At 34.9% G+C, this 11,972-nt stretch overlaps 1 protein-coding gene across 2 annotated transcripts; it reads right to left on the bottom strand.

Moving 5' to 3' along the window:
• Window positions 1-1,996: 1,996 nt before the first annotated feature.
• scamp5a (secretory carrier membrane protein 5a) lies at window positions 1,997-9,474 on the bottom strand. Of its 2 annotated transcripts, XM_026239275.1 has the most exons (8): window positions 9,208-9,474; window positions 9,007-9,114; window positions 7,757-7,811; window positions 7,464-7,583; window positions 6,570-6,726; window positions 6,364-6,465; window positions 5,834-5,951; window positions 1,997-4,748 (listed from the first exon to the last, which is right to left on the bottom strand). In XM_026239275.1, the coding sequence occupies exons 3-8, from the start codon at window positions 7,761-7,763 to the stop codon at window positions 4,560-4,562; spliced, it is 693 nt and encodes a 230-aa protein (XP_026095060.1). In that variant the 5' UTR covers window positions 7,764-7,811; window positions 9,007-9,114; window positions 9,208-9,474; the 3' UTR covers window positions 1,997-4,559. The 2 variants fall into 2 exon arrangements, with proteins under 2 accessions (XP_026095060.1, XP_026095058.1); XM_026239273.1 differs by lacking the exon at window positions 9,007-9,114.
• Window positions 9,475-11,972: the final 2,498 nt, after the last annotated feature.

The raw sequence follows: 11,972 nt of genomic DNA, 5'->3' as shown, positions 1-11,972 counted from the left end.
AAACTTTCAGAACTCCTAAACAACCACGAAGCAACACAATTAAATGTTTAGAACCCCTGAGCAACCACAAAGCAACGCAATAGCAATTGCAAAGCAATGCAATCAAACGATCAAAACCTGCAAAATAAATGAATAAAAAATAGCCACACCTTTGCAACTACCCTAGCATTGCAGTGCACAGAATTTTCATGTTCATGCACTACTCACATTTGCTTTAGAAAATGTTCTTAGTTGTTTTGCAGTTGCTGTTTAAATGCTTGACACTTTGAATCACAGGATGTTCACAGGCATAAAAAATTATTAAAGTGCTACATTTTAATAAAAGTTGGAACTGAGGGCTAAATGCTGAGCTTTTGAGATTTGCTGAAAGCTAATGTAATCCTAATTGCTTGTGTGCCAATTTATGTACGCATTTAGGGCTAAGAACTAGCTGTTGGAGGAAACGTATTTCAATACCCCAAAATGGTGCTGTAAATGGTTTTGTTTCCATTCACTACTGAAAAAAAGAATACCAGCTCAGAAGATTTTTGTAATATTTTGTCTCTTAGTTAAATGTACTTCTTTCTGAAAAGACTGATACAAAAATAGTTCCCGATTTTTCACTGAATGCACCTTCAGTGTTTTCAGTGAATTGCTATAACAAGGCCTTTCATTCAGTAAGATACGCTGCTTCAGTAAAATCGTTTACAAATGATAATATGTCGTATTTATTTTTCATTCAATGAGTAGCACTGTAGCATCTCATATTTAAATATGGTTTGATTTTGCATTTTTATTAAAGTTTGTATACATTGGTATACATTCTATCAGTTTAGTCAATGAGTCAAGATGCAGTTGTTAAAAATGACAGGTGACATTACAGTCTTTGAGATACTAACCATCACATCCAAAGCCCTTCATAAACTTTTTCCTTCATATGTATCTGAATTACTTCAACCTTTTTGTAAATTTAGTAAGTCGTGCAGTATACATACACAATAAGTAATGCTGAGTATTCATACTATTAACTGTAAATAGGCCAGTGTTGTAGTATGGTAGTATACTTTCCTCATTAAGTAGAGAGCAGATGCAATCCACCCTGGCTTTTAGTGCCATCTACTGGTGTATGTGCAATATAAAACAGAAATATTCATAACAAGGTGCAGTGTTATTTTAGAAGCATTAAGATACCATGTTTTTTATGAATATTTTAAATTAGTTTTAATTTAATATTAGCCCATTTTAATATTTTGTTTTCATTTTAATGCTAATTAAGCTAATTTTTATTAGATTTTTCTAAATATGTATAAAAAAATAAGTTTCGTTTTATTTATTTTTGTACATAAAGTTAAACTAAATGAAAATGAGAAATTGAATTGGCAAGTAGCTAAAATAAAATATGTTTGTTTTTTACCTATGTATTATTTCAGCTAACTGATAGATAGATAGATAGATAGATAGATAGATAGATAGATAGATAGATAGATAGATAGATAGATAGATAGATAGATAGATAGATAGATAGATAGTCAATCCAAATCTTTGATTTTGCGATTATTGTCGCTTTAAGTCTTCCCAAAAGGCTCGTCCTCCAAAAAATTTAGGTACATTATATGATTTTGATTTTAGTTTTAGCAGACTATTAAAGTTTCATGACCCTGAATGGATTTGGACACAGAATTCAAACCAGGTCTCGGGGAGAGACAAAATAATATAAAAGTTATACAAAATGAACCAAAAAATAATTAATCTCAAACTTCAAAACCAACCACTTTTAGAAATCATAACTATTGGGCTTCATGTTTGCATCATTGATTGATTCTGAAGAATAGCTTTTCTCAAGAAACATGTTTGGTTTAACATTGCATTAAATACAAATTAAGTACCCTACATATAGTAGCTATGGGAAAAATGTGGCTAAATTGACATTAGTGCAAAGTAATTAAAATGTTTGATGCTCGTAAGTCAAGAAAAAGATCAAAGAATAAAAAGAGAAGTAAATAAAAATGGAAACCTGTAAATTGTACTGGACAGTAGTTCTTGTCTTCAAGTAAACAATACATTCCACTTTAAACTTGACAAAATAATGAACATCTACACACATACAGAGTGCCTTTGTACACATGGCACAAGGTTTGGTTCAATTCACAAATTTACCAAGCACCACACACAACTCACTATACAAAGACAACTATCTTTTACTCTACTGGCATCGTTCCACTCATTTAAGTTTACAGTATGAACAAGGTTTCATCTACTTCTGGGAGATCAGGGCACAGGAAAACATGTTGGATCTTGGAAAGGACAGTGACCTTAGCTTTTGCTGGTGCGGCTGAAATATAACATTCACACATGTTGATGTGATCAAATCATGCATGACAGATACCGATATTGCTTCTGTCAATGTTTTCTTATTAGGCTACAGCCAGAAAACAAACATTTTATACATCCAGTCCACTAGAGGACACTATGGGTATCAGTTAGGAATGAAACCTCAGCCAAAGCTTTGCACAGGAAGTCCTGTCTTACCAGCCTCACAATAGTGCACTAAACATCACATTGTGGAACAAGATACGTTCAAAACATCCAAATACACACATTATCGAAATTTCAACAAAAAGACCTTTACAGAAACAAAAAAGCACATAGGAAAAACTCCCCAAACATCATTAATGGTATCACACATGGGCGTATTGATGCTTCACAGTTCCTGAAAGTATTTTACAAGCCTTGATAGAGACATTGAGATGACATATTACATATACTGTACACTATTATTTTAAACTATTTCATACTTTATTTTCATATAACTATGACCCACTTTCACAGTCAAGCATCTATTCATCACTTACCAACTCCTCAGACTGTCAATTCAACAAATCTAAATAAATTCTCTACTGTATATTACAAATCCACAATTTTCAATAGATATCTGTAATTCAGGAATTTCACACAGAAATTGCTTGTCGATGCATAATTGAGAAAATATTTTTCAGAAAATGTCAAGAAAATTTTGTTAGACGTGGACATAACTTTGTTTGGGGAGATGTGAAGGACTACGGTACATCACTATGATAGTAATTAATAACTAATATGATACCATATTTAGTACTTTAGACAATATTACTTCATAATACGCTTTACTTGTAAAGTTTAAACAAGTGGGGAATAAACCACCCAGAAGTCATATTTTACAGAAATTACTGAAATTCAATCTGAGATTATACGCAAACCAACAGATACGATTTCTGCCTCCATCGCAGATTCAGATAATAATGGACTGTGATATATATAACAAGTCTGTAGCTAAGAGCAGGTTAAATACTAAGTCTATTCGAGAGCATTTAAGTCAACTAATGTACAAACGTACAACATGTACATGTACAATATTTCGTCCAATCAATTTCGTTAGCCGAACCTCAGCGACAGTACATCAGCAGTAAAATGAGACGATTAAATCCTGAGGTAAAGAAAACAATGTTAATAAAAACAACTACATTCACTAAGACATCAACAACCTTTAACACAAACGAAAATACGTAACAACAAAAACAACGTAAGAATATGGCTTTCCTCGCACCTTCACAGAAAATGAAAACTAACTTTCTTTGTACTTGCACTCGATGTTAAGTGCTCAAAAGAAACAAAGTAATGTTTATAAACTTCCCAGGTTAAAACAATTTCTAAGAACGTTTTGCTAACATTCCCGTTAAGTTGTGAAAACGTTATTTCTGAATGTTCTCTAAATGTTCAAAATTGTGGGTTTTTTTATGTTTTGAAAATATTTCTTAGTGATACAAAACTGAACATTTTGCTTACATTATGGGAATGTGTTCCCTGAAAAGTACTAAAAAAAAAAAAAAAACATTAAACGAATGTCCAACTGAAACGTTTTATAAGAAAAACGTTCCATGAATGGTGTATGAATAACATTGTGCTAACATTTGAGAACATTGTTAAAGACCAGATAACTTTGAACGGACATTGAACATTACTAGAAGAACGTTTGTTCAGAACTTTGAGAGAACATTGCCAGAGTTCTCAGAACGTTCCGTTAACTGGGTTCATACTTTTTCAACTGCAAAATCAAGTAACAGCCAGTCAATTTACTTCCAAAAGCTGATAATTTCTTCCCTTTGTGCATAAAACATACACTTATTTGTAAGACGTGAGAGTAAAGATGTGTTTGCTAAATAGTCGAAATGTGTTCTTGAATACTAACACCTAAACAAAAATATAGAAGTGGTTTGCAACTACCACAGAGAAGAATCTGAGAATCTAGTAACTCTGGAAACATAGTGAGCTTTGGAATGTTTCCTTACTGGTGCTCCAGTTCAGCCATGTTTGAAATACTGTTTGAAGTAACTGTTCATAAAACCTGCCGACATACCCAAACTATCACACACTTGTAAAACAGTTTAAGCAAAAGCTTATCTATTGTTGTACTGGTGGAAACTTATTTGAATTGTCTAATCTTTACTTTCTCCCTTCCCCCGTTTCAACCACTGACTTTATCCCTCTGGAACCCCCCTCCAAATACCCTGTTTCTGTCCCCTCCCCCCATTGTGGATGAATAGGATCTACATTGGCTCATCATAGTTGTAGGTTGGGGCAGCTGAGTACTGTTGACCCTGCACGGCCCCCTGCGCAGCCCCCATAGCTGCCTGCTGTGCTGCCTGCTGGACGTGAGGGTTCTTCCAAGCGCCGCTGGTCCACTCTTCCTGAGCCTTGCTCATGCTGCCCCCGCTGCCGCGGTACATGTTGTGAACCTGAGACAGAAGACAGTTTTATTGCTCAGCAGATCACTTGTTCTAACCAGGCGACAAGCAATTTATACAGTTATATCCAGAATGTATTTGATGTTTAATATACAGACTTTCACCATTGAAAAAGTCTGTACAAAATATCTATTTTGCTCAGGAACCCTAAGAAAAATAGCCCAAAAATTAGATAATTGTCAGCATTAAGAGTATAGAGCTATTAAAATAGATATTTAAAATGTAAGTAATTTTCATAGAGCCAATAACCCCAAAAAAATAATTGCAAATATTTAATAATAATAATAATAACAGCAACAACAATTGTCAATAATAATCTATAGACACTTATTAAAGACTACTGTTTTACTAGTGTTTTCAAAGATTAAAAAAAAGTATCTGATACAGTATGTAAGCCAATAAAAGGCAGATATTATTCTATAATATTTAGTCTAAAATAATAATAAAAACACTTACTAAAATCAAATGTTTTAAAGTGAATTTGGGCATCACAACATTATAATGTATAGTATAAAAATGGTTATTAATTTCCAATACTTGTATTAATTAATGTTATTAGATTATTAGTGTTTTTAAACATTAAAAATAGTGGCTAAAATGTGTCAATATTTTTTTTCATAGAACCAATAACCGATAAATGGAGAATATTAAATAAATAATAATACAAAAAATAATAAAACAACATGACTTTATAATATTTTGTATAAAATAACAAAAAACAAAGTTAAATGTTGTAAAGCATTATTACTTATGACAACATTATAATGTACAGTATAAAAATGTATAATAATTTTAATAATTGTTCATGATTACGTTACTAAATTGTGTATAATTACATAATGTAGCCGATATGCCAGTCATTATTTTTATACAACCAATAATGAATAAATTGCAGAACTTTTTTTTTTTTTTTTTTTTTAATCTGAGCACAAGACCCTCTTCAGAAACTCTGCTGGAAAAACAATATTGTTGATATTAAGGCATAACCATACATTAGTAATTTCTTGACTTTCAGGAAACATCATGAGACCTGTGTATATTCAAAACAATAATGATGGCGGAACAGGAACAGGTACCTTGGTGAGCGCAGTGAACGAGAGAACAGCCACGGCGGTGAACATTATGGTTGGAATCAGCATAACAACAGCAGAGCCAATGTTAGTGCTGAAAAAAGTGATGGTGGCCAGCCAGCCACTGCAATACAAGCACATAAAGAAGACACATTCTCCTCATTAACATGGTAGTTAGAAACTAAACTACCAGAGAAGACTGCATAAATTCAGAATATGACATAACCTCCTAATATAATCTAAACAGACTATAATATATGTGTGCTAAAAATACTATGTGACGCAAGTGAGTACATGACTCATTTGAGTTTCTATAGGGTTACTCAACTAGAACTGACCCAGATTTGCTGTATCTATCTACACTACTGCTGGTTTGGAAATAACCCAGTTTGGGTTGTTTTGCAAACTCATGCTGGGTTAAATATGGACACACCCAACCGTGGGTTATTTTGACCTAGCATATCTATCTATCTATCTATCTATCTATCTATCTATCTATCTATCTATCTATCTATCTATCTATGAGCAGTTCTTACCACACTCCCCATCCTGGGATTCCAACAGTCTGGATGATACTGATCACCACTTGCGCCATGAAGACAAAAAAGAACGCCATGAAGTTGAAAGAACTGTCCGTCCTGTGAAAGAAAAGGTGAACTGCATTAGGGCTGTGCACAATGATAACAACAAAGACTATTTTAAAATATCTCTTAAGCAACAGCTCCACATTAATTGAACTCACTTGAAGGCCTTGTAGATGGGCCTAAACCAGCACACGTATGAGCATGGGGTGAACAGTATTAGCCATAGAATGGACATCCCAAAATTGGTTGCCCCGCCCCCTCCACACATCCATGCTAGACAGCCAATCAGGTTCGCTGCTAGGGTGGCACTATTCACTGTGAGGGGGGGGGGGGGGGTAGAAAGAATTTCATTAAAAAACATAATTTAATTTTGTCATAATGAATGTCTAAATACCATATATATGTCAATATTCTATTTGTTTCATAATTTGGTGTTGTAGGTGGATACATTACAAGGAAAACTGAAATTATTACATCTACTGGAACAGGGCAGATACCAAATAAATGAGCACAAATGTATGACATACAAAGACTTAAAATGAACTGCTAAGTAGTAATCTAACTCAAATCTAGAATTCAGTTTAGATACTAACACAAATATTAATTCATCTCAACAAACACTTACTTTCTCAACTCCCGTTTCAAAATAGTTCCCATTAGTGTGCCAATAAATGGAAGGAATTTTGTGAATATACTACACTGCTCTTCTCATTAAAGCATAGTAAGCTGGACAGTAACACAAGAGTAATATGACACCCCCACGTATTTACATATGGACTGACATCAACAAGTTTTTGTGCGTCTGTGTCTCTCAATGTTTACACTGAAAACATAGGAGACACTGTGATGGCAAATAAACCCACCAGATTGTAATCTACTCAGTGCAGACACCAAAATGAACATAAAATGGCAATGAGAATATCACATACATACATACATACATACACACACACACACACACACACACACACATATATATATATATATATATATATATATATATATATATATATATATATATATAAAATGCTGAAATATTTGTATCAACGTACATATCCACAGGTAATACAGTCGTTTGCACATTGTACGATGGTGGTCTGGGATCTCGTTGAAGTCTTGGTAAAAGCATGGTTTCAGTGGAATGAACCGTGGAAGAGGAGGGAAATTGTTTTCTGTGGGGGAAAAAACACAAAGTCCTGGTTCACTCATAAAACATACCATATAGTGTACTTTGGCCATGTACCGTGATAGGACCATGCAATTCTTTGAAATACCGTACAGTAATACCATGCTAGTCGAATATGTTAACAATTCAGCTTGGTTTAAGAAAGTTATACGCTCTCACCTGCCATGGAGATTCTTTTTCAGATCGCCAACGTCAAACTTTAATATTTTAAAACCTGTAAAAACACAACAAATTCACACACTTCAATGAAACACTGTAAGGAGTGCTCATAATATATTCCAATGTGAAAGTGAAACTTGTCTTTGGTTAGTAAAACAGCTTGGTAATAATGAAATAACTTGAGTAAACACAATTTAGCACACAAGCTAGATCCAGCATCCGGAATAAAGGAAATTAATTCTTATTCAGTATTACAAACTTGAAACTTATACACCTTAAACAGCCTGCAACACTTGATTAATGCAAATGATTAATATTCTGAAAATACAATTATTTTTATTATTTGGCTTGAGAAATCTTTTTCAAGTATTAATTTGTGTTCTTAGAAAAAAGGGTAAAATGAATTTATAAATCCAAAGCTAGCAACTAAAACTATTTATAAAAAAAACACAGGAAATCCCCAAGCTGGCATGAACATTTTTTACATTCACATAATACATTAAATCACTGTGAACATTCCATTCATTCCAGATTAATATTACAAGTTCTGGTTAGTAAAATGTTTATAAAACACCGTTTTACGACAATCAGATTTATGCACAAAAAATTCAATATTGCTCAATTTTGAGTAATATTGAAATATTTTCAAACATGAGAAATCGTGATTTTCACACTGTAACTGTGGATTGTTATTATCATAACCTCTCATTTGCTCCTCTAAATTAATAAGGAATACAGGTTTATGAGGCCTGGTAACTGAATCATCCATCATTTGACCAGATACATCTGTCAGGAAGACACGATTAGAGTTAACAGAATGAAGAACGTTTCGAACAACTCGAACATTTAACGAGTCGTTTGGTAGCGGTTATTATAAACCGTATGTAGCGAATATTCACAAATATTTATTCGTAGCAACTACACTTTTAACCAATTAGGCCTATTTATAAGGTAGCGTTTATTTGCAGCGATTAATAACGATCATTAATTCGTAGCGATTATTATCAAACATTTATTTGTCGTGATTATTATCAACCGATTGCTCGGTTGATCCGGTTTTTCTCGCTCGGATCTAGCCAAACCCGGTTGCAACGTGAAGGGCATGTCGCCAGAGTGGTATATGTGAAATAATAATCTAGTTGCCATAACGTTATATCCCATTCATCCAAATGGGAGGTATCGTTATAAAACGCAAGACTATAATGAGAAAACAATAGCGATATAATATTTAGCAAAACCTTTTGACTCACTTCAGAGCGGATCGAGGTCGAGCGCCCTTCAGGAGAGAAGATGGTGCTGAACGGGGAGGCGTTTAATTCAACAGTGCAAGCTAAGATCGCACGGATTTCTGATGCTCTCTGCATGTAAGACACACTACATCTGTTCTGACTGCATACATGTGAAAAACACTGGTGAGAGAGTGAAAAGCATGGGTGAAAACCGTCCCTTACCTTGTTCTCGCGCGTTCACCCAAGAGAATGTTACCGATGCACGTGCCCGGTCGCAAGTAATAAACCACTTTCAATTCAGTGATCGATGCACTTGCGATGGTAACGTTTTCCAAAATCCGTTATGATGTTTCCCAAATCCGTATGAGACGATATTGGGAAGATGGGAGTGAAAACAGTCACGTCACGGCACTCCTATACACGCACGCGCGGCGACGAGCATCCGTGCCGCGAGAGATGAGTGTGAGTATTGTTGTGAGTGTGTGTGATGCTGCATACATCATCAGATCGTGAGGCCGCTAGACTCGCGATACTTCATGCCTTCACTCTCACTAACCTCACCGGGAGAGACCGGGAGGCCGCTCTCCACGGTACTGAAGCATATATCTAAAAATAATAATAATAATAATAATAATAATAATAATAATAATAATAATAATAATTAAAAAGAAATAATTTTTGAGGTAAAACCTGAAAACCTAAAAAAATTGTACAGTTTAATTCTTACACGTATCACATATAGTTCATAAAATATAAAGGAGTATCAAACACATTCGTCAGGAGGAAATAATGGGAGTGATGATAAAACACTGCCTCGACCCAGCTCCACTCCACAATATTTGATCATGCTCATTTCCTAAAATGGCTTAATTATTATAGAGAAGAAGAAAGTCAACAGTTATGTTGTTTGTAGACCATTTGGGATGATCACATCCTGAGCAAATGGTGACCAATTGTAGAATGGGATTGGTGTGGGACACTGAGAACCACATCAGACAAAGGGGTGTCAGAACTCAATTAACATAGAGACTACAGTTGTTACAGGAGCTTCATTTACATGAAGGGTAGTAAACTGAAAATGTATAAAGGGTTTGAATTTAGGATGTTCTGGGTTCATTCTGATTCCGTTGAAAGGTACTACATGTACTTTTTTAATGCTGCAATAAACATCTTCATCGAGATCTTCAACACCCACTTCACTTTGTCTTACATAAAATACATTAAGATACATTTCCTAAATAAGACAGTACTTATTACATTTACAGGCCATTTAAGGCAAAGGAAACATACACAGGAAAATTCTAGCTTAGCTATAGAGAAGCTTACAACTTACTGTAATTTGTACATATATATATAATCTTACTGTACTCTACTCATCTGGTTACTAATGTCGTCTATCAAATCTGCAACAAAAAGGGAATGTACAAAATCCCCGATTAAGAAGAGACTGAAAGAAATCCTAGGCCTATCAACCGAGGTACTCGACAACGCCATTCTTAGAGCTGTTAAACAGGCCTCGATAGAGCAACAACAGCACTTCGATAAGGCAGTGCAGGCAGCGGTCAAAGCAGCTGTAGGGTGATATCATACCATGCAGCTGTCTGGTGCAGTCTTGATAAGAATTATTGCCTCGCCTACCATTGCAACCATAAACCAATCAAATCACCTGTTACTTGTCAAGCACACTTATGACAACAGTTTGAAATCCTTTTTAGCCATTGGTTGTAAATTTCAGAGGGGCTGGGACCCCCAAACATTAAATGGCCAATTTTACCTGATATCACCCTAGATAATTTGGTGAAACCACAACTAACAGATCTGAAATGTCAAGTCAAGCAGGCGAACGAATCTGTCAGCGGTCTCGACCGCGACATTGAAGAACTGGGTAAATCTTCTCAAAAGGTGAACTCTCAATTTGATTCCCTCCACACCACTGTACGTGCTCAAAATCAAGACATTAGAGACCACGATAGACAGACTGCATCCCTCTCCATCACATCACAGGAACCGCCGAGGCTAGTGGGCTTACCAGAATCTGAAGAGGGGTCGGATCCGATTGGGTTTCTCAAGAAGTTTTTACCGTTGTGGAAATCCTCCCTGGCTGGTCGTGAGATTCAAATTGAGAGAGCACATTGGCTTTCTACAGGAGAGAAACTGAAACCTTGAGCTCTTGCACTTTGGTCTTCAAACTTTGGATTATGCTGATCAGCAGGTAATTCTGAAATATACACAAAGTTATTAGAAATCACTCGCATAAAATATTATATGCAAATCTATCAATAGGTGACCTAAGATTTACAGCGATGGAATACTCTCCAGATTTCTTTACGAGAAATCATTTCTTTCATTAAGATGAACGTTCTTCCACGTCTTAATTAGTTTTTTCATGATTTCAATTTCTCCTCCTCCTAAGTTTCTTGAGCAAATTCGATCTTTGATATCCAAATTTAAATGGAACAACAAACAAACTAGAGTTAAGTCTTCTACTTGGCAGCATCCTAAATTGATGGGAGGGGTTGTCTCTCCCTAATTTAACATTTTATTACTGGGCATTACAACGATATATATTCTGCCTTTTTTCTGAAGCCTATCCCTCAGCAAAACACTGACCTAATTTTTTTCATACATAATTGATCTCTACAATTCTTCTGGCAATAATATTAAGTGCTCTGTATCTTTACAGCGAAATGAGAACAACAGCACTCAGCCACTTTTGGTAACACAAGGCTTGACCTAAAATGCTTCTTCCATCATCTCAAGTATCACTTTCTTGATAGCAAAAGAAAAAACCAGACAGGTAGATCGATTTAGATCAAGTAGTAAAACAATACATGTGTGAATCATTTTCACATAGAAATCAGACTAAATATTGTTTGATTATATTTATATTTAGGAAGGTTGTGGCATCACAAAAAAAAAACTATATATTTGGTGCTTCATGAATCACTGCCCAACCTTCTCATAGTTCAGCCCGCTCGTTTCCATTG

This window comes from Carassius auratus, chromosome 50, assembly GCF_003368295.1.
Source record: "Carassius auratus strain Wakin chromosome 50, ASM336829v1, whole genome shotgun sequence".
Lineage (NCBI taxonomy): Eukaryota > Metazoa > Chordata > Actinopteri > Cypriniformes > Cyprinidae > Carassius > Carassius auratus.
This window is presented reverse-complemented; position numbering and strand designations above follow the sequence as displayed.